The 26,564-nt window shown below is 40.1% G+C and overlaps 1 protein-coding gene across 9 annotated transcripts in view; it reads left to right on the top strand.

Annotated features, from left to right (window-relative positions):
• Positions 1 to 26,564, top strand: part of chd9 (chromodomain helicase DNA binding protein 9) — a 268,861-nt gene that overhangs the window by 80,228 nt on the left and 162,069 nt on the right. Inside the window, exon 1 of one of the 9 annotated variants that reach the window (XM_073070014.1) lies at positions 17,466 to 17,770. The exons of the other annotated variants lie outside the window; for them this stretch is intronic. Coding sequence (XP_072926115.1) covers positions 17,702 to 17,770 — 69 coding nt within the window. The 5' untranslated portion in view covers positions 17,466 to 17,701. Of the gene's footprint in view, positions 1 to 17,465; positions 17,771 to 26,564 lie in introns of those variants that run through there. 9 annotated transcript variants of the gene reach the window in all.

Genomic DNA, 26,564 nt, shown 5'->3' with positions numbered 1-26,564 from the left:
GTCAGTGATTGCTTAGGAGCTGTACTTGCAGATTGCCTGGCATTATTGCAGCTAATGGTCTTGCAGAGGTGCTTCACCTTCATTCTGTATGTCATGATTATATTGCATCTAGTTTTCTGCAAAGAAGCAATTTCCAGATTGGTTCTTCTGGCATAATTTTCTCACTAGCATGTGGTTGACATATAGGTAAGGCCTGATATAAATTGTGGGATGAGCTTTAAAAATTGTGGCCAAGTTGCAGGCGAGACAGTTCAAGTTTGATTGTCATTCAACCATAATTGAAAACCCATGAATACAGCCAAACAAAACAGCATAACTCCGGGCCAAGGTGCAAAAGACAATACTAACAGGCATACATAACACACACAGACACAGACACAGACACACACACACTCACACTCACACTCACACTCACACTCACACTCACTCACTCACTCACTGTCTGTCTGTCTGCCCCTGAGTCCATGAATGTTACAGCAGTCTGCAGTTGATCACAGTACAGCTTGTCTTCTGCTGAGTGAACACAGGGGGCAGCACCAAGTTCAACATGGGCACGTGCCATACCGCCTCCGGCACTGGTGAAGCGCCTGACTCTGATGGTTTCCCACTGTGTGGCGACACCATGCTGAGGCCTAGTCCTCACTACAACCAAGGCCATGCAGCTTCCCCGCTGTCTGCCCGAAAACCAATGAATTAGACTTCAGAATCAGGTTTATTATCACCAGCATATGCGGTGAAATTTATTAACTTAACAGCAGCAGTACAATGCAATACATGATAATATAGAAATAAATGACTAAATCAATTGCAGTAAATGTATATATTAAAAATATCAATTAAAATAGTGTAAAAACAGAAATAATATTAAAAAAAAGTGACTTGCAGCATCCCAACCACCAAGGGTATTGCGATCATAAAAAAAGCGACTAAGACGCACCTCCTTCGCACACCACTTCCCTGTTGCATGCAGCATCACAGTCTGCACCAAGTCCAGCTCCTTCACTTTCTCTGCCAGCAAGCAACTGGGTGATGAGGTAGATTTGCAGTACTTTTGTCCTTAATGTCCAGCAGGGTCTTGTGATTGTAAATATAAAAATTGGACATTTTTAAAAAGCCAATACACCTATAGAAGCCACTGCAACCACCTTACCGGAAGACGAAACTATATAACAGAGTTACTTCCTATTGTGTTAATTTGTATAAATCAGCCAAGCAGGAGACCAGTGTGCTAGTAGAGAGTGTTTAGACCTTCCAAAATAATGGGTACAGCTTTTGCAGAAAATGATATTTTGGGATCTACAATTTACACAATGGAAGTAGGGCACCACGGTTTGGAAAAATTTTTGGAACCAAGTTCAGAACTTTAAATTTGAACTAATTAATTCTCAGCTTTGGCTTGGATAACAGAAGAAATTTTCCACCTATAGTTTTTGGTACGTTTAACTCAATGCATGCCGAGGCTGCTGACAGTAGCATTTATCATTTGTCCTATTAAGATTCTCTCCACATTTAATCCAGGAATCATGTTTCAGCCAACCGGGTAAGGACTATCAGTTTCCTTCTCTGCCGTCCTCAATGAACCAGAAGGACATTTTTTTTTAATGATAATCCAGTGGTTTTGTTGCTACCATTTCTGAGTTATTTTTTAAACTTGCGCATTAGTGAATTACTTTAAAAGACCCCAGCTGCTATAGTGGGATTCAAACTTGCATATCCACATCACTGGTCCAGAACTCTGGCTGCTGATCCATAAGGCTCCAGTACACATTTGTAGCTCAACATTGCAAGTTGACACCACTTTTAATATTTAACCTATCAATAAATGTGAATGGATTCCAGATAATTGTGGGTCTGCCCATGTACACAAATTTTAAAGTAATCATTTAAATTTATTTGGAACTTTATCTGTATAGAGGAGAAACTCCACCTACTTTTTGTCAGCAATGTGTTTTCATGTTAGTTTGGAAGGATCTGCCTCCATACTGTTATTTTTTCTACTTTCATCTCAGGTCATGTTTGACCTTTCTAAACAGTAAAATAACAAATATGTGTGTTTTTTTTGGTGCACACATATTAACCAAAATTTCAGTAACTTTATTCTTCATATTATCTACAGCACAGTAGTGTAATGGTTAGCACAACGCTTTGCAATATCAGCAACCCAGGTTTAATTCCAGCCGCTGTCTTTAGGGAGTTTGTACATTCTCCCTGTGACCGCATGCTCCGGTTTCCTCCCACAGTCTAAAGTTTTACCGGTTAGTAGGTTAATTGGTCATTGTAAATTGTCTTCGAGATTTGTCTTGGATTAAATTGGGGGTTGCTAGGCGGTACTGTCATCCTTCGCACATGAGTACAAGAACAAACTATGCAGTCGATAAACAGAAGCATGTCTCAGCAAGTTTGAGATTCCAGCAGTCTGCTGATATTAAAAAAAATGTTCACTTATTTAAGAAAAAGCATCGTGGGGGAAGAAGGGGAAGTTGCAACTGTTGAGTAATATTTCTAATGGGAGCTTTCTGGTTAAGTATAGGATATTGCTGGAATGTTGCGTGAGAAGAAAATAAAAATTCCTTTGTTGGGACAAAAAGCAGTCAAAGTTCATACATACAATCTCTCATCCTTTCATTCTCTCTCTCTCTCTAATTCTCTCATTCTCTGTCTCACACACACACACACACACACACACACACACACACACACACACACACACACACACACACACACACACACACACACACACACACACACACACACACACACACACACACACACACACACACACACTCACACTACCCCCCATTACTTTTAATAATAATGTGCCCTTAAAAGCTTCTCAGATAAGCAAAAGTTGATTGTGATAGTAATGGACGGTATTATAGAGGTTTTGTTCTTTGGTGGCCAGATGTATGGAAAGGAACAATGGCTGAAACCTGTGCACAGATCACAGTGGAGCACCACCTGCTGGAAGATAGATGTGACCATGTCGGGCTCAGCTTTGATGACAGATTGCCAGGAAAAGGCCCAGCAGGGAATTGTTGCCTTATGAAGCATGAGAGGAAATTGATGATGGAGGCACATGAACAAACAAAACTGCTGAATATGTGCTACCCTTGAACTGTACTGCACATGTAACCCAGCTGGAATGAAGATATCTATTGTGATTGGCAAGACATGACAATGTAGCCCACAACGCGGTGGTTCTTGGCACCTCAAAGCTAAACTGATCTGCAATTTTACTAGTACAAAATCATTTGGCACTGTTTAAAACTTGTTTGATAATATGTGCCAATTTAACCCTGCTCAATGTCCAGCGTTTCCTATCAAATAAGTTACGTAAGTGGTAGTGGTTGAATTCTAATCAAATCACGAACTGTTTGACAGCCTTTAAGCAACAGCATTTAACTTGAATACTGCTGCACCAGAAACCACTGGAACATACTATTTAGTAGTTTAATTCAAGGAAGCTAAACAGCTGAAGGTATTTGACAAAGTTGTTCATGAAGGATATCAATAAGATTGAAAGAGTGCAGAGAAAATTTACAAGGATGTTGCTGGGATTTGAGGACCTGAGTTATAGAGAAAGGTTAGATAGAATGAGGGGAGATTTGATCGCGGTATACAAAATTATAGCAGGCTTTTTCCACTGATATTGGGGGGGGGGGGGATTAGAACTAATGGTCGTGGGTTAAGGGTGAAAGGTGAAATGTTTAAGGGGGCATTACTTCTCTCAGGGGGTTGTGAGATTGTGGACAAGTTGCCAGTAAAAGTGGTAGATGTAGGTTTGATTTCATAGGATAAGTACATGGATGGAAAGCCTATGGTCCAGGTGCAGATCAATGGGACTAGGCAGATTAATGGTTCAGTATGGACTAGATGGGCCAAAGGGCCTATTTCAGTGCTGTATTGTTCTATGACTCCATATAAAGCTTCTGGCTATGGCCCAAGTTTATAATTCTGCCAGCCAGGTAAAGGAATGGGTTTTAGTTTCAGTGTAGAGAGAAGCAGCTGGGTGACACTCTCCTGTTGTTTAATCTAAAGAGCTAGAATATTGATGTGCAGAATGAAATTTACCATCATAGTAATACTGTGTGTGTGTGTGTGTGTGTGTGTATGCGTGTGTGTGCATGCACATACGTATGCGCGTGTTTATAAAAGGATAATTACAATTATTAACATAATATTTCTCAGTTGAACTTTTATTTTCCTACCAATTTACTGACGTATCCAGTGCCCAAACATGGGCACATGTGCATGCATGCACGCACACAAGCACACACACTCTTAAGTATATATCATGCTGTCAGATGGCATCCAATAATCAACTACCAAGACATGCAGAGGTCGGAATATTCAGTACCACTCTTCCACACTGTCCCCTTCTGTCTTTCATCTACTGCTCTCTTCACTACTGCTCCACCACCTGTACCATCATTACCTTCACAGGAGTATAACACAGAAATAAACGTACCAGCTGTTTTTGTGTAGGTACGTATGTGGTGGAAGACCACTCTAAATTTCAAAATAAATCAGAGTGCTGAGAGCACTGATTGAGAGACATGAGCAATGCCATTTAACGACACCTTACATGTCCCGATCAACTTCAGAGACAGCAATAAAATAAATTAATTAGACTGGTAATAACTTAATTAGACTTAAATGCCTATAAAAATGTTAATGCTTGGTCTCTCTGCTTCATGTCAATAATATTGTCTGACTCAGGCTTTTACTTCTTCACTAATGATGTAAATGGAGATGAGGTTTGATCCAGATGGATCACCAGAAGATCATGATAACTCCTGCTCAGTGTGGTCAGATTATGGTAGTGTTTGTTAGAATCTAATATTTATAGCTTCATACCAAGAAATCCAAGATTATTTAAACAGTCTTTGACTTGGTGACATTGAGGAAGAGGTTATTTGCCAGGCACCAGGCCTCAAGCTCTTCCATCTCCTCTGTGTGTGGGGCCTTCTCATCGTTGTTGGTGATGAGCCCCACCACTATCGCATCATCAGCGAACTTGTCAATGTGATTCCTCAGGTGTTTGGCTGTGTAGTGTAAGGTCGGTTGGTTAGGAAGCCCAGGTGTTTTTGTAGACCAAGGAGCAGGAGTTTGTTCACCAATAGTGCTGAATTCTAAACTGAAATCCGGAGGCAGCATTCTGACACAAGTGTCCTTGTTTTCTAGGTGTGTCAGGTGTGCTATGGCATCTGTTGTAGAGTGGTAAGCATATTGGTGGTTATCCAGTGAAAATGAAAAATACAGATTAGAAAAAAATACATAAGTTGTTCAAGTGCTTCCAACAAATGTCAAGAGTATTTTTCTAATCTGATGTCAGTTCTCAAAGTTTGTGACTTGGAAACCAGTTCCCAGTTGCTGAAATGTTTGCTTAATCATATTTGTCATGAGGTGAGAGTATTTGACCCTTTGGCTAAAATAGAAATACTTTGGTTTTAAGCTGTAAGTTTTGCTTAGCTCATTTTTAACTGTTCAGGTACTTTTAATATGTTTGCCATTCTCTGCATCCTGAAGTCTTGTATTATTTTTAATGTCCATCCAGAGAAAGAGTTAAAAGTTTGATTTGAGGTTTTAAAGTCCCATACTTACATTCCCCTAGCTGCTTGGCTGTGTGGTCTACCTCTCAACCTCACCATTGGTTGCTTTGCAATATGTTGCCTGGATCTAAAGATCTGGAACTTGTTCTCTGAACTTCTCTCCTACCTTGCTTCCTGTTGTAATACTTTCTTTTAATGCTCTTGTATTAACATTCCCTCACAGAGTTGGCATGAAAGTCTCTAATGTAGAGCCTTGGGTAAATGTGTCAAGGTCTAATTATATTCCTGGCATGGCAGCCTCTGGTCTATACTATGGAGAAACTCCTGACCCCTAAACAATTTTATTTAACTGCTCAGCAAGCCATGAAATTATTTACTATTTAGCTAAATACTGTACAGAATCAAAACTTGAAAGGCTGAGATAGAATGGATGTGGAGAAGATGTTTCCTATAATATGGGAGTCTAGGACCAGTGGGCACAGCCTCACAGAAGAGGGACATCCATTTAGAAGAAAGATAAGGAGGAATTCCTTTAGCCCAAGGGTAGTGAATCTGCGGAATTTGTTGCCACGGACAGCTGTGGAGGCCAAGTCAGAGAGTATATTTAAAGCTGCGGTTGTTAGGTTCCTGATTAGTCTGTGCATCAAAGGTTACAGAGTGAAGGCAGCAAAATGATGTTGTGAGGGATAATAAATCAGCCATGATGGAATGGCAGAGCAGATTTGATGAGCAAAATATCCTGATTCTGCTATGTCTTACTGTCATAAATCACATCAAAACTTTATATAAATCCAATGGTGTGCAAGAATTCAAAATGACAACATTGTTTGTGTTTACTGTATCATTGTCCCTGTCCTTTAATCCCAAATTATCTAGAGTAATTATGTTGTAATTATTTCCCAAAGTGATTAGTAGTGACAGTCAGTATACACCTGGGATGGAGAAATCCTTCTCTGCTAATTTAATTAAATTAGTTGGGGAAGTAACCTGAATAATGGATGATTCTGTTAATGTTGTATATCTTGAATGCTGCCATATACTGTATAAAGCTGTATCCCAAGTGTGTATGTTAATGTCCATGAACAGAGACAGGTGTTCTTTTGTTGAGGGGGTCCTTACCACTGTGGTCATTTTCAACCTCTCACTGCTATGGTCGAAAAGGCAACAATTATACCTGTGCCTTGGAAGAATAGTGTGAGCTGTCTTAATGACTATCGTCCAGTAGCATAGAAACATAGAAAATAGGTGCAGGAGTAGGCCATTCGGCCCTTCGAGCCTGCACCGCCATTCAGTATGATCATGGCTGATCATCCAACTCAGAACCCTGTACCTGCTTTCTCTCCATACCCCCTGATCCCTTTAGCCACAAGGGCCTTATCTAACTTTCTCTTAAATATAGTCAGTGAACCGGCCTCAACTGTTTCCTGTGGCAGAGAATTCCACAGATTCACCACTCTCTGTGTGAAGAAGTTTTTCCTCATCTCGGTCCTAAAAGGCTTCCCCTTTATCCTTAAACTGTGACCCCTCGTTCTGGACTTCCCCAACATCGGAAACAATCTTCCTGCATCTAGCCTGTCCAATCCCTTTAGAATTTTATACTTTTCAATAAGATCCCCCCTCAATCTTCTAAATTCTAGTGAGTATAAGCCTAGTCAATCCAGTCTATAGCACTCACATTTGTTCTATACACCCTATAGCACTCACATATAGGGTGATGAAATGCTTTGAGAAGTTGGTCATGGCTAGAACCAACTACTGCAGTTTGCATATCACCACAATAGATCTACTACGGCAGATGCTATTTCGATAGCTGATCGATAAGCTACAGAACTTTGGCCTCTGTACCTCCTTCTGCAATTGGATCTTCACATTCCTAACCAGAGGACCATAATCTGTGCAGCTTGATGATAATATCTCTTCTTTGCTGACGATCAACACTGGCACACTTCAGGGATATGAACTTCAGTGCTCTACTCCCTCTATACCCACGACCGTGTGGCTAGGTATAACTCAAATGCCATCTTTAAATTTGTAGATGATACAGTCATTGTTAGTAGAACATCAGATGGAGATGAGAGGGTGTGCAGGAGCAAGATGTACCAGCTGGGTGAGTGGTGTCACAGCAGTAACCTTGCACTTAATGTCAGTAAGATGAAAGAGCTGATTGTGGACTTCAGGAAGGCTAAGACAAGAGAACATGAGCCAATCCTCATAGAGGGATCACAAGTGGAGAGAGGGAGCAATTTCAAGTTCCTGAGTGTCAAGATCTCTGAAGACCTAACCTGGTCCCAACATACCGATGCAGCTATAAAGAAGGCAAGACCGTGGCTGTATTTCATTAGGAGCTTTTCACCTAAAACATTCAAACTTCTACAGATGTAATATGGAGGGCATTCTGAAAGTCTGCAGTGCTGTCTAGGGGGGTGGCTACTGCACAGGATTGAAAGAAGCTACAGAAAGTTGTGTAACTCTCAGTTCGACTAGGGGAAAACAGCCCTCAGCCCAGCCAAACTTAAGAAATCTTGTTTGGGTGGATTCTGTATGATGTGTCCCCGTGACAAATCAGTAGCATGAAATAACCAACGGTACACAATATACAATTAAACGATTGAGCTTTATAACTCTTAATTTGACTATATGGTTAGTAAAGAAACAAAAAAAAGAAAAGGGCCTATTCTCATTGAGCTCGTGGTTCTGTTCATTTGTTCCCCGTCGACCTCCTCCGAGCGTAGCCGACCCTTGGACCCTCACTCCAAGTCCACTCTGTCCAGCGATCTACCAACTCTCTTCAATTGCATCTTCTCTCTGCTCTCAGCCCCACAAAAAAGAACAACATCCCGCTCATTGGCTAGTGCACATTCCAAAGCCCCCGTTATCTCTAGTCATAACCCAAACTTCGCTGCTACAGCGAAACCGTTATCTTAGCAGTGAAAGATTACAGAGAGGCTATTACATTAGCAGTGAAACCTTACAGCACATTACAGTTGTTAAGTTAGTCAGCTCTAGTATGGCTGCCAGCTTCCATAGTATCCAAGACATCTTCAAGGAGCGGAGCCTTCGGAGGGTGGCTTCCATCATTAAGGATCCCCACCACCCAGGACATGCCCTCTTCACACTGTTACTGTCAGGAAGGAGGTACAGAAGCCTGAAGGTACACACTTAGCGATTCAGGAACAGCTTCTTTCCCTCTGCTACACAATTCCTAAATGGACATTGAACCCATGAACACCACCTCACTTTTGGTGCTATTTTTAACCTAGCTATTTAATATACATATACTTACTATAATTGATTTACTTTTTTTTTCTTTCTATGTTGTTATGTATTGCATTGTGCTGCTGCTAAGTTAACAAATTTCACGGCACATGCCGGTGATGATAATTCTGATTCATGACCTTGGTCTGTCAAGCCTATTTGAAGTTTATGTTCAATGAGAATCCCATGTTAAAAGAAATCATGCAGAAGAAACCTCTGCTTCAGAACTTGGAATGTCAAATCCATCATAAACAGCCCCACTTATCATCTTCAGCACCTTAGAGCCTATAGAACAGGATTTTCTTTCTCTATCACAAGGGTCTATTGAACACAGAGAGGAGTACTACTACTGTCAGATACTGCTCAGCTTTCTGGATTAAGAGACCTTTGTGAGGATGGATTACAAAACAAAGAACTTTATTGAAGGCATTTATGGTACTGGTAGTGTGGCTTTTTTTTTGCTTCTTGGATGCAAAGGGGTATGAAACCTTGAAGAACGCGCAGATGAAAATAATGTGATTTTTAGCTTCAGAGCTTGGAACTATCTGGATATGGGGGAAGACTCCCAAGTGGGAGAGCAAGAGAAAAGCATCAGTTTAAAGGGAATACAATTGAGACTATCATGGTATTAAAGGAATTGGATGCAATCCATGTAGAAAGATGGCTGTATTGTCTTGAAAGAGAATTTAACTAGTTTCTAAGAGGTTGTCGTTTTGATTTGTAGTGAATGTTGCTTGTTGGCTATATTTTATTTATTAGTGTTCTGGACTTCCAGAGTGCACAGGGCTTGTTTGCTTTAGAAAATCAGGGGAAAAGAAATCCTCAAGATTTAAAAAAAAATTGGCCTCAAGTTTTATCTCTCATTTGTTTAATTAGGTTGGATTGGGTAGTGAACAAAACTGAGCAGCTATCTCTGTCTTCCTATTGGTAGTCTTGTGCTTTCACAGAGTTTAGTAATGTGCAGTCCTTTGGACAGTAAGCCTGTTGAGGAAAATATTATTCAAACAGTTTTGCTTTTGAATTAAAAGATTTGCTGAAAATATATTTGGAGACCTGTGTTGGGAGAATATGGGTATTGACTTGGTGGCAGCAGCCCTTATCTTTGTGTGTTTATCATGCTTTCTCTGTATTCTACACAAAGTCAGTTCATTTATCCATAAAATAAGTAAAATTCAGAAGTTTGTTAATGTTCAAGGTAAAATGGTGGCATCATATGTTTGAGTATATGCTCAAGGAAAAATTATTTGGTGTAGGTTTAATTGGAGTTTAATCTTCTGATGGGTTTAGTTTTTATTAACTAGTATCTTTTGGTCTCTAATTCAGGTTGCAATGCATCAAGGCAGGTTGTAGGATCTCTAACAAGCAGCACATAACTCGTACTATTCAATACTTCGACTTACATCGATGAATGACACCTGCCATGTTCCTGGGAGAACTCTCTTATCAAATTAGCTGGAATTCATTTAGTATATTCAAAAAAGAGCAGCAAGATTGTGGGGAAAAAACTTAATATGTTTAATCCTCTGGTAATTACCAAACCATAAATTCTTAAGGAGCATCCTTCAAAGTATCTACAGTTTTTGAAATTATACTGTTACATTTACACTGGTATTATTCCTAGTTTTCTGCAGTTTAGATGATGTAATGTGAAAGGAGAAAAAGAATTTGTTCTTTGCTTCTTTAGAAAAATTGCAGTGTTGTAAATGAAAAATGTCTCTATAATTTACATTAGCTGGTGAATTAAGTAATTTCTGTATTGCGCTCAGCTGGAAACACGGAAGACAATCCGACTGATACAAATTACTCGGATTGTCTCCTGTGCTTCAAGTTGAATTCTGCATCCTGTAACATGAGAATTGTTGTGGTAATGCATAGTCAGTGTACCAGTTTGTAAAGAATGATCTTGCAGAAGTCAACAAGCAATTTTATTTTCAAATGTCCTCCCCATGTGGAAAGGAGTTTGCTGTATTGTTCCCCTATGCCAAGTCACTTAAGCTCTCTTAATCACAAATACCTCACTTATTTACTACTTTATTCAGTGATGAGGGAAAAAAAATCAAGGATGTCTTTTGCGAGTTGAACTACTCAAGGCAATCTGGCAAGTACCCTTGAAAATGATTATAAATCAATTTGTCTGGGCCTTGAGACATCTTTTAACTTCATCCTTTCAAAGTAAAAGCAAAATTTATTATCAAAAAACATGCATTTTTGCCTTGAGATTTATTTTCTTGTGGACATTTACAGGAAAGTAAAGAAAACATAAGAATTTATGAAAAACAGAAAAAAAGAAGAAAAAAGTAAGAAAGGGGAGGGGGGAAAGATTGATAATATTTTTTTAATAATTTTTTTTCCTTAAAAGAATTTATGAAAAACAGTACTTAAGCAAATACTGGCAAATAACCAACGTGCAAAAGAAGACATAAAATAATACGGAGGACGTGAGCTGTAGAGTCATCGAAAGCAAGTCTGTAGATTGCAGATTAAGTTCAGAGCTGTGGTGAGTGAAGTTATCCATTCCAGTTCAGAAACTTGATGGTTGTAAGGTAGTAACTGTGTGTGAACATAGTGGTGTGGGAAGAGGCTGGTTTTTTGATAATGGATGCTACTTTTGTGCAGCAGTGCTCCATTTAAATATGCTCAGTGGTGGTGAGGGCTTTGCCTGTGATAAATTGAGCTATGTCCACCACTTTCTGTCGACTTCCCTGTTTCTGGGCACTGGTGTTTCCATATAGGCTGTGATCTAACTAGTTAGAATACTCCCGTGTGCATCTATAGAAGTTTTTGGCAACATGTCTTATCTGTGGAAAATTTTTAAGGAAGTTGAGGAACTACCATGCCTTTTAGTAATGGCACATACATGCTGGACCCAGGACATATGCTCTACTGTGGTAACGCCAAGGAACTTGAAGTTACTGACCCTCTGATGCCCTAACGAGAACTGGCTCATGGACCTCCAGTTTCTTCCTCCCGTAGTCGATAACCAGCTCATTGGTTTTGCTGAAGTTGAGTGAGAAGTTGTTGCACCGCTCAAGCAGGATTTCAGTCTTCCTCCTATACGCTGATTCATCACCACCTTTAATTCAGCCAACAACATTGGTTTCATCAGAGAACTGAAATATGGCATTCAAGCTGTAGTCAGCCCCACAGTCATTGGTATCAAGTGAGTAAAATAGGTGTACCTGTGCTGATGGTGACTGGGGAGAAGATGTTGTTGCCAGTCCATACTGACCTGGCCTGCAAGTGAGGAAATAGAGGATCTAGTTGCACAGGGAGATATTGAGGCCTAGGTCTTGGAGCTTAGTGATGGGTTTCAGGGGGTGGCAGTGTTGAATGCTCCACTGTAGTTAATGAAGAGCATCCTGATGTACGCATCATTGTTGTCCAAATGTTTCAGAGCTGAGTGAAAGACTGAAATGAAATGGCATCTTTTCTTGACTTGTTGTTGCAGTAGGCAAACTGGATCGGATCTTGGTAACTCCCTAGACAGGAGTTGGTGTACCTCATGAGCCTCTTGCAGCACTTCATCACAGCGGATGTAAATGCTGCTGGTTAATGGTGATTGAGGCAGGTTACCATGTTCTTCTTGGGCATCAGTATAATTGAAGCCTGCTTGAAGCATGTGGGTACTGTAGATTGCCAAAGCTAGAGGTTGAAGATGTTCATGAACACTTCAGCCAGCTGGTTAGTGCAGGTCTTTAATACTCAGCCAGGTACGACATCTGGCCATATGCTTTCTGTGAATTCACCCTCTGAAGGATGCCTCGGAGACTGAAATCGTAGGGTTGTCGCATAAAAGGCATTGAGTCCATCTGGGAGCGAAACCTTTTTGTCATTTATGTGGCTTGGCATTGCTTTATAGGAGGTGTTGGCATTCAAACCCTGCCTCAGCTGTCAAGCATTCCTCTGTGACTCTAGTGTGGTCTAGAGTTGCCACTTTGCACGTGAGATGGCTTTCTGGAGGTCGTACCTGAATCTCTTGTGTTTTCCTGGATCTCCAGACCTAAATGCCACCAATCTAGTCCTTAGATTCCGAATCTCTTGCTCCATCCAGGGCTTCTGGGTCCCTTCATCCTTTTGCCATCTTTAAGATATTGTTGTTGCGTATCCCTTGTCCATTTCCCTCCAAGGTCCCCAGATGGTAGGTCTCCTGTGCCTCTGCTTCACCTTAATTTCTTGAGGTGTGTGTCTTGCTGCTCTAGTGCTCATTGCTCATAAAAAGCCTGTTATTGACAAGTTTGGTGCTTCATCAATTTCGCAGTGAAAATTAATCAGTCTTTACAGACACAACTTTGTATATTCAAAAAAAAACGTGGTGGTTTTGTAATAGCTTTCAGAGCAATTCTGGTTAAAATAAGGCTAATTATGTATTTTGAAATGATTTGCACATGAAAGCCTAAAAAGGAGCTTTGTGCTGTCAGAGACCGCTTTCTCACCTGACAGTTGGTAAACTTAAACCAAGTGTGACGTTAGCTTTGGTTCAGCTTTTGGCTGGTAATGATATCTGACCCGTGTAAGCAAAACAGTGACAAAAGCAGCTGGCCCTGGACTGAGCACTGTAACTGTTTAGTGTAAGAAGTTTTTTCTGGCCAACCAGGTCACTGTTGCATTAAGGGGTCTGTAATGGAAAGGGATTTGTTTTCCCTTATTCAAGTAATTTTACTATTTGAGCGACTTAATAATTTCCGAGTTAAATTGTTTATTCTTGTAACTCTGGGCTTAATTTCATATAGGAAATAATTTGCATAATAGTTGCCAGTAATATTAATCATTTGGGGTAGTGTGTTGGCCCAGCAGCCTTCACTGATAATTTATTGTTTGCTTGTGTTTTTGATGAGTCGTTGAAGAGGAAGAAGGTAATTTTCTGTTCAAAACTACCGAGAGAAACAGAATTTATGAAAAAGCTGCATTTAATCATTTTGTTTATTGCTGTATCTGAAGTCGAGCTACTACAGGCCAGTGACTGATGACGGTAACAGAATCAAGAATCAAATTACCGTTTTCAAGACTAGTAAAATAGGCTATGAGGAGAGATTGAGTCGCCTGGGACTGTACTCACCAGAATTCAGAAGAATGAGAAGAGATCTTACAGAAGCATATAAAATTATGAAAGGGATAAGATGGAGCCAGGAAAGTTGTTTCCACTGGTAGATAAGACCGGAACTAGGGGACGTAGCCTCAAAATTTAGGATGGAGATTGAGGAGGAACTGCTTTTTACAGGAAGTGGTGAATCTGTGGAATTCTCTGCCCAATTAAGCAGTGGAGGCTACCCCAGTAAATATATTTAAGACAAGGTTGGATAGATTTTTGCATAGTAGGGGAATTGAGGGTTGTGGGGAAAAGGCAGGTAGGTGGAGATGAGTCCATGATCAGATCAGCCATGATCTTATTGAAGGTGGAGCAGGCTCGATGGGCCAGATGGCCTTTTCCTGCTCCTATTTCTTATGTTCTCATGTTCTAAATCATGCCATATCCCAAGACCAGTTCTGTGCTGCGAGGGTGTACAATGACATCACAGTTGGTACTGTTGTTTTATGGTTTGAGGGTTCATTCCTGTCTGCGTGGAGTTTGCATGTTCTTCCTGTGGCAATATGGATTTCTACCAGCTACTCTAGCTTCCTCCCACATCCCAGCGATTCATCCTGTAAATGACCCCTTTAGTGTAGGCAATTGGCAAAAGAATCAAAGGAGAGATGATGGGTTTGTGGAAAAGAACTGGAGACTAAAGAGAAATGGGTGGTGGAATGGGACTGACGGAAGTGCATTGCTGGGAGTCAGCATGGATTTGATGGGCTGAATGGCCTTCTGTCCTAAGTAGAAGACTTGAGTTTATATTTTTGATTCTCTTTGTTCGAGTTTGAGTACAGAGAGTATTAGGTATGCATAGTGTCAGCCTGAAGCTGCCCCGTTTGGGAAGAGTCTGCAATCTGCCTTGGCTTGAATAGCCTCCACACAACCCAAAAAACCAGAGTGGATCTAAATCCAACTCAGTCCTGACAGATTTCCCAAAATTGCAGTTTAGTCACAAAATGATTTCTACTTCTGAATTCGAAGTCTCCAATCAGAATGGTTTTAGTTTTATCTGTGAAAGTGTGGATGTGAATGTTTCTTGTAAATGTCTTTCCAAATGGCGGTGTTTAATTGTTAATGTTTATCGAAGTCCATTAATGAGAAAAATCGAGTAGTCCTGTTCAACTCTGTCACTCAGTGTAAAGTTTACTTTTGTTCTAAGTATTCTCTAAATGTCATGCAAATTTATTCTATACATGTTATTTTCTGCCATGAATGGAAAGTATAAATATTTTCCAATGGGAGAGGAAATTCTGATGTGATGAGTAAGATTACTCTGAAGTGTTGGTGTTTTGGCCATTTGACCTCTTGACTTAAAGATTAGCTTTATCTACATGCGTTGAAAGGTGCAGTGAAAATCGTTGTTTGGCCCCCAGTGTCACCAGGCTTCTGAGGCCACTGTAACACACCTGCAACTTATGAGCCCAACTTGTACGTCCTTGGAGTGTGGGAAGAAACCGAGGCAGCCAGACGAAACCCACGCAGTCACGGGGAGAGCGTAGAGACTTTTTACAGACAGCGGCAGGAATCGAATCCCGAGCTTGCAGCTGGCACTTGTACTAACTGTGCTTTTGGTGCCGTTGCCGCAGGGTTACATTTTGTAGATGGGTGTGTGGGCCTGTGGCATTGTGTTTCTCAGATGAGAATCCCTTAAAGAGTTCCGGTTGGAACTCTTTATGGCTAACCACAGCACGACCCTCAGGTTTGTTGGCTTCTCCAGCAAGCTTTAGCACTCCAGATTCTCCTGCTTTACTTCCTGCTTATCTTCCTGTTTCCAGAGCCTCCTTACAAACACTTCCCTGTTTAATGGGATATTCACATCCTCCTTCCCACTTGGTGGCTGCATATTTTTCCGACTAGCCTCTGCAGCGTTTGGGCATTTCTCTGTAAGTTCTGGAGTTGGAACTGGGCACCACAGTCACATAGCAGTTAGCGAGATGCTACTACAGCTCAGGGCATTCTGGAGTTCAATTCCAGTGCTATTCCTTAAGGAGCCTCTGTACACTTTCTCTGTCGAATGTGTGGGTTTTCTCTGGGTTGTCCGGTTTCCTCACACAGTCCAAGGACGTACCTGGTAGATAGATTGGTCATTGTAAGTTGTCCGTGATGAGGTTGGGGTTAATCGGGTTTGTCAGGGGTTGCTGGGGCAGCGTGACTGAAGGGGCCAGAAGGGCCGACTCTGTGCTGTATCACTAAATAAATATATGAAAATTGTTTCTTATGGCCCTTGTATAAGCCACAGAAAGAGGCCATTCAGCCCACTGGGTCCATGCCAGATCTTAGTTCACTCCCATCGGCCTCCTCCTCCTCTCATTTTCGCTTTGATTCTTTTGCCACGTACCCGTGATCAGGAGCTATTGTTAACCGACTGGGAAGAGGAACCTGCACATCCTGTGGACACGTAAAATGTGCAAACTCCATACAGTCAGGACCAAACCCAGGTCGCTGGAACTGTGCGTAACAAGCACACGATGCTGCACCACCCACCTGCCTGCCATACTTGTGGGCAGAGCCAAGATGTGTATCATGGTGGATTCTCCCAGAGAAGGATTGCACTCTTTCAGTCCTGGCATGTTTTATTGGCGAGGGCTGGAAGGTATCTTTAGTGACAGCACCTGCTTCTTCCTTTGGACACTTGTGCTTGAGAGTGTTGTCACCTTCCAGTTCGCCTTTCCATCCGATTAAATGGCCTTCCCCCTCTCCTTCCCCCAATAATTTCACAAGGAGAGATGTTTAACTCTGAAAGTGCCAAATTCCAAAAAACTCAATTTGATTCATAGCCATTCTCATTACTTGTAATTCACAGATAATGTCTGACTTCTTATTACACTTTAGACTTTTTAATATATCTGCCTCTACCACCGCCCCAATAGAGAAATGGAAGGCTGTATTGGTTATATTGATCCCAGATTAGGTTAAATGGTTGGCACAACATTGTGGGCTGAAGGTTCTGTAGTGTAAATTTCAGTTCTAAAGATTGAAATCAGCAAAAAGGGGAAGAAACTGAGACAAACGTTTTATGAAAAACTTGATACCTCGCTTGCTCATTTTAAATGCTGACTTTGAACGATTGATGCAGTTTACACAGATCGAGAATAACCATTGACGACTGCAGACAGATCTGATTGGCTGTTCACTTTGGTGGTTAATGTTTATTAAATGGTGTCTCTGAATACTTCAAATTCTTTTGTTTGAAGGCACAGCAGAAACGAGTGGGTAACAAAAAAAAAAGTCGCGGTTCCAAGCAGATAGATTAGGTTACTGTCAGTGCAGCTAGTTTTAATGTTGAGTGTTGTTGCTTGAAATGGTTGATAGCGAAGCTGCTGCTTCCCGGCTCAGTTGAGATCTTGTATAACCTGGATACAGTTGGCAGCTGGAAATGAAATTTGATTCGTGTTCAGTTCTGCTGCGCTGTGTCAGAAGTGGAGCCATTATGGCCTGCCAATGAAAAGACACTTTTTAAAATGAAACGCAGACTTGCCAACAATAGCTTTCTGATTATTGGTTGGTTATATGTTTACTCTTAGGTCAAAGGTAGAAGGAAGTGTTTACAGGAAAAGGAGGAGGATAGGTTGGATGAATGTGAAAAAGGTTATTAGGGACCTGAGCCAGTTAAATAAAGAGTCAGACAAAATGAATCTTATTCTGGTAATAGGTGCTTTTCCTGGAATATGGAAGGATTTTTCTCTCTCCCCAATGATGACACATTCAGACTGTTGAAAGTGCCGTGCTGCTGGGTGTGACGTATTCCAAAAGCATTTATACTTCGAGAACAATGAACTCAAGGAAAATGCTCCGTTTAGACAGCATTTGCAATTAATGGAGGATGCAGTTTCACAGCTTGCGCAGAATTACATTACAAAATGGTGTACTGCACGAAATCAATTATGTTAACGTAAGATTTCTCTTTTTAAAACGAAACTTGATACCTGACAGCATTTATTGTGGCAGGCCTTTTTAATCTGATTCTGAATAAGATGAAATCCCTGATCATTTTAAGCAAACTTTGAGGCTTCATCTCGGGCTATAATTTTGTATGTGAATTTCTGCAGAAATTGGAAGTATTTGTACTGTCCTAGAATGAGGTCAAGCAAAACAAAGACTGGTGTCAGTAGACAAACGCTTATGAGTTTTATACATGATCTATTTGTTATCTTAGGAGAAATATCATTCCATTTACAGTAGGTTGGTGTCTACATTAAAATAGTGGGGGAGGGGAGTGTTACTGGATTTTTTTTCAGGTATTCATCTATAATATTGGCAGCAGTAAACCTGCAAGTTTTAATCAGTTTTATTGCACTTAGAGCAAGAATGTGTTTCTGCTGCAGTGGCCTTCATTTTTTTTCTGGAAGACTTGCACATAATTTGTTCACTTCAGGAATTACAAGCCCCTAATTTGTGCAAAAACAGCATTCAATATTTATGGCGGATTGAAGTGATTTTAGCAAATAGCACAATGGCAAAATAAATGCAGAAAAATACAAAAAATCCAGTCGCTTCAAGGATGGATGCAATTCCTTTTACTGAGTTAGAGTTGTTCAGCACAGAAAAAAAAAAGTTATTTGGGTCCTTTATGGATATTTCCAGTGGAAACATCAGTTTGGCGATCTGCTCTACTAATCTGCTGGCTGGAGGCATTCTGGGAAGCTGATGAGGGATGCTTTATGCTCTAGTGAGCAGGAGGGTAGGCTATGCAACAAAGTGACACTATTTCTCTATCTTCACTAGGAATTACTTGCCAAACATTTAAACTTCTAACCAATCTCGAGCACTTCCTCTTTTTCATAACAATCCAATAAAGTACCTCATCCTTTTTCAGATTTTTATTGCTATTACCTATAGATTTCTTTCTCTTTTTTTGGCTCAGGATTAGCAGCTTGAAAAGAATTACTAAGTTCTAAAGTAAAGAAGTATTTGACACAAGATATTTCATTCTCTATCCATAACATAGACAACTATGAAGGCACACTTCTACCTTCAAATTCCACTATGCACCACAGCGCTATGAAGACCACAGTCAATACAGCCAAGTAAAGATGACGTGGTGCAGAAACTTCAGCAACCTTGTGTAAAATTATGTACGTACATAGTTCATTAGGAACACTGATTGCCTACTTGTTTGCTAGTAGCGGTTGGCCCTAGGTAACGAGTGGTTTCCATTTTCACAGACGTTGTCCCCAAGTCAATTTTGTTCATGAATCGGAAAAATCAGTCATTGTGGTAGCTACGCCTTCACAGTATTGTAATGAATAGCATCGAGGGTACGTTAGGCAGATGAGAAAGAAAATTACCAAAAGTGGAGAGAAGGAGGAAGCTATGTCAGCCACTCAGGGGAGTAAGCATATCTACCCCATAAGAATTTTGAATTTAGTGATGTTATAGGTGCTTGTTCATTATAGGTTTGTCCATGTCTCAGGCATTCGTAACTTGGAGACAGTCTGTATGATAGGTTTTGTTGCTGTTCTGTTGAAGTTTGATTCTGTAGTTCCAGAGCAACTGCCTGTACTTGGATACTTAATTTCCCTCTGGAAAATTAATGGAATGCTTTGCAACTCTTTTTAAAGTCACCTTGAGCCTCAGAAGCTAAACCTCAGAGTGCGGCAGTTTTTAAATGTGAAGGAAGAGATTATAGCACTATATGCTGTTAGAATTCAGCTTGCCAAATTTGCTTTACCATTTTTCGCTGCAGCCCTTCTAAATCCCTTGAAGAGTATTTTCCTTGTATTTATTATTACATTTGAAGTAAACGTCCATCTCAACTTTTAAATCTCTGTTAATTTGGCCCTTGTAGCTGTGTTCTATATTCTTATAGGCCCCTATCCAAAGAAGTTTCTCCTGGTTTTGATAGAACAATAGAACTGCACAGATACTGGGTACTTTCAATGCAAAAATCTCTAGCTTTGGAGACCAGACTGGGAGATTTACTGCTAATTTTAGCCATTTTTAACCAAGGTTTTTTTTATAGTCTTCTTTAGTGCTCACTATGGTAGCACAGCGCTTTACAGTACAGATGATTCAGGTTCAATTCCCACTGTTGCCTGTAAGGAGTTCTTCCTGTGACAGCACAGGTTTCCTCCACATGCTCCGCTCTCCTCCCACAGTCCAAAGACATATGAGTTGGTAGGTTAATTGGTCATTGTAAATGTCCCATGATTATGCTCAGATTAATTTGGGGCCGTGACTCGAAGGACCCATTCTGCACTGTATCATAATCAGTAAATAAATCTGTGATGTTACTATTGGCCACCTTTTCATGGCTGGGGTTGATGTTTAAGAATTAAACAACTGGTTACATATAACTACTGTCTCATGGATCTGCCATTGAAAAGATTATTAAGATTTAAATGGCAAAAGTAATACTGTTTATAGATTCTTGGAGACTTGTCTCATTTATTAAATCTAAAACTGCGACACAGAAGGAAGCTGCTAGAAGGACTGCGGGAAATCTGAAGCAGCACACAATAAGGAACTTATCAGATCAGGCAGCATCTGTAGTGGGAAATGAACAATCGACGTTCAGTTCATTGTGCTTGTGCTGCATCTGAAGTAATGCAGTTTCCCAAAATTTTCTCCCCATCTGTTTTACATTAAATTGTGATGCTACCAGAGATTTTATGTTGAAGTCCAACAAAAAACAATCCCGTGTCATCTTTCCTGGGTGGGATGCACTATTGAGAAGTCATATACAACTTGTAGTTCATGGGTGACAAAAAAACACATGTGAGTTAAACCTATGTTAAATGTCACAGTTCATACCTCTGGAACAGAAAACACAAGGCAAAGATTGCCGGACAGCCTCAGTATTATGAAGGGGCAATGGATAAAAGCATTCGCGTGGAAGCATCACTAACAATATCTAAGATCCAATGGTATCCTCTGATTACAAATACGTATATGTAGTTCTATGCGTCGTATGCATAAAGCAACACTTCGTGTGCTATGACCAGGAAGTCACTGTGATGTCATGTGGCTTTGTAGCCTGTCACTGACTGCACCAGAATTTAACAGTCACAAGAGTGTTTCACAGCACCCCACTGCAAAACCTAGCAACTTTTAAAATGGTAATATTTTGACCGTGTTTTATTATTATTACTTTTAAGTTAGGCAGCAATAGTTGGTCATAATTATTAGATATGCAAGGCCACATATTCGTCTCCAAAGTTGGAGATATATCTGTTTCAAAGCAGCTGTCCAAACTGTGTACCTTGCCAAGGACTACCATGTTTATATCTGAAAAATTAACAGCAGTATTGAGCATATTTAATTTAAATATTGTGTTGGCCTGCTGTGGCATACAGTGGACTAAAGAAAACTACAGATGCATGAGAGAATGATTTATTTATTGAGATGTGGTGCGAAACAGGCCTTTCTGACCTGTCAAGTCGTGCCGCCCAGAATCCCCAAATTTAGCCATAGCCTAATCACAGGAAAGATTACAATAACCAATTCATCTACTAACCAGTGTGACTTTGGACTGAGAGAGGAAACCAGCGCTCCCGGTGAAAACCCACACATTCCAAGAGAAAGATGTACGGATTCCTTACAGAGGACATCAGAATTGAACTCTGAACTCTGATGCCCTGAGCTGTAATAGTATCGCACTAACCACAGCGCTACCATGGCACCAGGGAATCACAGAGGCACGAGAGAAGAGCTAGCCAAAGTTGATTGAAAGGGAATTCTAGCAAGGACGATGGCAGAGCAGCTGTGGCTGAAGTTTCTGGGAGCAAGTCAGATGGTGCAGAATAGTTAAGTTCCAAAGAAGGAGTAATATTCTAAAGGAAGGATGAGCAACTGTGGCTGATAAGGGATCAAAAGACAGCATAAAATCAAAGGAGATGTCTTAAAATAGAGCAAGAATAGTGGGAAGCTGGAGGATTGGGAGGGTTTTAAAAACACAACAGAAGGCAACTAAAAAAGCAATAAGCAGACAAAAGATGAAATATGAAGGTAAGCTCACCAATAATGTAAATGAGGATACCAAATGCTTTTTTTCAGATATATAAAATGTAAAAGAAGGCGAGAATGGATATGGGACTACTGGAAAATGTAGCCAGGGAGGTAGGTGTTGGGGAATAAAGAAACAGTGACAAACTCAATAAGTATTTTGCATCAGTCTTCACCGTGGAAGACACTAGCAGTATGCCAGAAATTTGAGAGTGTCAGGGGGCAGAAGAGAGTAGTGTTGTTATTACTAAGGAGGTGGTGTTTGGGAAGCTGTTAAGTCTTAACGTAGAAAAGTCACCTGGGCCAAACGGACTACTGGCTTCTGAAAGAAGTAGCTGAAGAGATTGTGGAGACATCAGTAGTGATCTTTCAAAAATCAATAGATTCTAGAATGGTTTCAGAGGACTGGAAAATTGTAAATGTCACTGCACTCTTAAAGCAGGGAGGGAGTCAAAAGACATAAATTATAGGCCAGTTAGCCTGACTTCAGCAATAAGGAAGATGTTGGAGTCCATAATTTGGATAAGGTTTTGGGGTACTAGGAGGCACAAGATAAAATGGGTCGAAGTCAGCATTGTTACCTTAAGGGGAAATCTTGCCTGGCAGATCAGTTGGAATTCTTTGAGGACAAATCAGACAAGGCAGACAGAATAGAGTCAGTGGTTATTGTTTATTTGGATTTTCAGAGGACATTTGACAAAGTGCCACACATGTGGTTGCCCAGAGTATAGGAAAGATACACGCATGGAGGGAAGATTGGCTGACTAACCGAAGGCAACGAGTGGGGGTAACACTTGTAGTGTTCTGCAGAGGTCAGTGTTGGGACAGCTTCTTTATACATTATTTGTCAATGATTTGGATGATGGGAATTGATAGCTTTGTGGCCAGGTTTGCAGGTGAAATTAAGCTATGTTCAGGAAACAGGGAGTCTGCAGAAGCTCTTAGATTGGGTGAATGGGCAAAGAAATGGCAGATGAAATACAATGTAAGGGAGCGTACGGTCATGCACTTTTTTTTAGAAGGAATAAAGGTGTAGACCAGGGGTGGCCAACCTTTTACATTCCATGCATCAGTTTTTTCACGCACAAGTTCAGATGCGCCATACAACTCTTGTACCCCCATTCAATTCTTGTAAAAATATGTTAATATAGACATATTTAGCATTTTTGCGTGATATATTGATTTAATATAAAACAAGATAAGCATTGCTTATCTTAATGAGACTTTTAACAAATATATTTTGTCTTCTTTTGATTTCTTCCTTTTTCTTAATCATATATTCGTACCGTAACTCAGACCCAAACACTAGCTTCAGTTTTCCTTCTATTTCAGTCTGTTGTGTTTTATAGTGTCTATTAAGATCATGTCTTCTGTTATGTGAGAAAGTGTTTTCACAAACAATGCACAATGGTTTTCCTGATGGACCCGCTATAAATAAGAACTCATTTTCCCACTGTTCCTTGAATTCACGTTTACTATCACTTTCTGCTTTTCTTTTGCTCATTTTCTTTTGCACTGTGATGGGTAACTGAATGTAAACACAAGGCTTAATTTTCGAAAAAGTACAAAATGCAAATGTTCACAAAGGACGAACAAAGCACAACTCTGTAGCGCACAAGTGTCAATTGTAAACTGACTGGCAAAAACCTGCGACGCACCGCTGGTGCAGACTCCTGGCGCCTCAGGATCAAACAAGTATCAAACATGTATTGAACAGTTATGGAACGACTGCAGAACAAAAGTCCTTCTTTCCTAGTTTGACTCATTGAACATTTTTAAAAATTGTAAACAGATTAATGTGAAAGAGAATAACCTTCGCCAAAAGATGTGCACAAAATAATAAAATTGCAAAAAAAATTGCTAAGTTTTATATTTATTCTCAGTAAAATCCATTTCTAGCTCTAAGCTACTTGAATTCTTGTTATAGGCTTACTATTTTATTATTATCACTGGGGTGCAATGAGCCACTTCTAATTATCCAATGCAGCACTTTTGGCGCTTACGCCATAGGTTGGCCATCCCTGGTGTAGACTGTTTTCTTAAAGAGAAAGTTTAAGAATCAGAGGTGCAAAGGGACTTGGGAGTCCTTGTGCAGGATTCCCCAAAGGGTAACTTTCAAAGTAAGAAGAAAATATAATGTTAGAATTCATTTTGAGATGATGAGAATATAAAAGCAAGGATGTAATGCTGAGGCTTTTGAAGGCATTGACCAGACTGCACTTCAAAGTTCAAAGTAAATTTATTATCAAAATACAGATATATCACCATATGCAACCCCGAGATTCATTTTCTTGTGGATATTCACCGTAAATAAAAAGAAACACCAAAGAATCGAAAAACCGCGGACAAGACAACCAGTGTGCAAAAGAAAAAAATAACAATAAATATTGAGAACATGAGATGAAGAGTCCTTGAAAGTGAGTCCGTAGGTTGTGGGAACAGTTTAGTGTTAAGTTGAGGAAAGTTTTCCCTTCTGGTTAAAGAACCTGATGGTAGAGGTGTAATAACTCTTTCTGAACCTGGTGCTGTGAGTCGTGAAGCTCCTGTACCATCTTCCTGATGGCTGAAGTGAGCATGGCCTGGATGGTGGGGGATTCCTCGATGATGGATGCTGCTTTTCTGCGACAGTGCTCCTTGTAGCTGTGCTCAATGGTGAGGAGAGCTTTACCCGTGATGGTCTGGGCCATATCTAATACTTTTCGTAGACTTTTCTGTTCAAGGGCATTAGTGTTTCTATCTACCAGGTCATCAGTCTTGGAGTATTGTGGGCAATTTTGAACTCCTCATCTAAGGAAGGATGTGCTGGAATTAGAGTCTAGAGAAAGTTCACCAGAAAAATGTCAGGAATGAAAGGTTTAATGTATAAGGAGCGTTTGATGGCTCTGGCCCTGTACTCGCTGGAGTTTAGAAGAATGAGGGGATATCATATTAAAGTCAATCGACTATTGAAAGGCAGCAATAGACTGGATGTGGTGACAAAGTTTCCTATAGTGGGGGAGTCCAGGACAAGAGGCAACAACCTCAAAATAGAAGGATGTTCCTTTACAACAGAGATGAGGAATTCCTTTAGCCAGAGTGTGGTTAATCTGTGGAATTCATTGCCACTGACAGCTGTGGAGGCCAAGTCATTGGGTATATTTAAAGCTAGAAATTTAAAGGATGGTGATACATTTTGGATTAGTGAGGGTGTCTAAAGTTCTGAGGAAAAGGCAGGAGAATGGGGTTGACAGGGATAATAAATCAGCCATGGTTAAATGGCAGAGGATACCTGACGGGCTGAATAGCCAAATTTGCTCCTATAGTCTTATGCTCTTATGGTAAATAAATAAACTTTAGTTTACTTTGATCGAATTGCCCAGATACATACAGTAGATATTACAGTAGTGGTGGTGTGATGATCCCTTTCAGATAGAGATGGGAGAGAATTTGAGGACTAAGGAAATAGCCAAATAATTGTGTCTATATAAAAGATGATGCAAAAAAAATCTTCGCTGGAAATGGTTGAGAGCAACTGTCTGCTGTGAATGAGTTGAAAGAAATTACAGTTGGTTTTAAAATAAAAAAGCTAAATTTGAAGAAATAATATGTGACTGAAAGCCAATACATACTCAAGTCATAATGATGCACATGTCAAGGATTTGGAAGAGATGATATCCTGTTTTCTGATTTTTAAATACATTGTTTCTGGTACAGAGGGTACAGAAGATAGTCAATCTAGACCCACAATTTCATAAAAGAAGGAAGAAGGAAATGAGAAACTATAGATTAATTAGCTTGATGTCACTGATAAGGAATCTGTTATTAAGAATGTGTTGACAGGACACTTAATATTAGTAACAATTGGATTGGATAGAGTTGGTTCATGTTTCTGAAAGAGAAATCCGTGCTAGATAGATATTATAGTTTGCAGAGCAGATAAGAGAAACCCATGGATGTGGGTTTTTTTTTAACTTTCAAAAGACCATTGATAAGGTGGTACAAGAGAATATAGAACCAAAGTAACAAACATAGGCCTGGTGGTAAAGCAGTGGCAAGGATTGCGGATTGGTTAACTTATTACAAAACAGTAGCGTAAGTGGGAGGATGTGATTTGGGATGACATTGTTCTCAGCTTTTGACAATCAGTATCAGTGATATGATGAATAAGGGATCCATGTATAATATAGCCAAGTCTGTTGATAATGCTTAGTTAGATAACAATATTGAGTGTTGAAGAATATGCAGAATGGATTCAAGAGAGCATAGACTGGTGAACCGAATTAGTAGGGTCCTGAAAAATGGAATATTATGCAGAAAAATGTGAAGTTATTTACTTTGATAAAAATGAAGGGTGGGCATCTTTTAAGTGGTGAGAGATTGAAAAGTATCTGTGTTTTAGTGGGGCCTGGGTGTTCTTGGCTATGAATCCTGAAAGCTAACATGTAGCTATCACACTAAATTAGGAAGGCTAGCAATATGCCGGCCTTTATCACCGGAGAAAATAGATAAAAGGTTTAAGCTTTACTGAAATTACAGGGCCTAGGTAAGAGTACACCTGAGTGTTGTGTACTGGTCTGTTGTCCTTACCTAGGGACAGATCTATTTGCAATAGGGCAAGTGCAGAATAAATTTAGTAATTCATTTCTGGGATATAGGGATTGTCCTCTGATAAAACAGATAGATCCAATATGCTGTAGAGGTCAAAATGATAAGAGGTGATCTGGAAAGATAATAAACTTAATAAGTTACTTTATGGGTAAATG

This window comes from Hemitrygon akajei, chromosome 17 (genome assembly GCF_048418815.1).
Source record: "Hemitrygon akajei chromosome 17, sHemAka1.3, whole genome shotgun sequence".
NCBI lineage: Eukaryota > Metazoa > Chordata > Chondrichthyes > Myliobatiformes > Dasyatidae > Hemitrygon > Hemitrygon akajei.
Note: the sequence above shows the minus strand (reverse complement) of the source record. Positions and strands in the feature narration are given on the sequence as shown.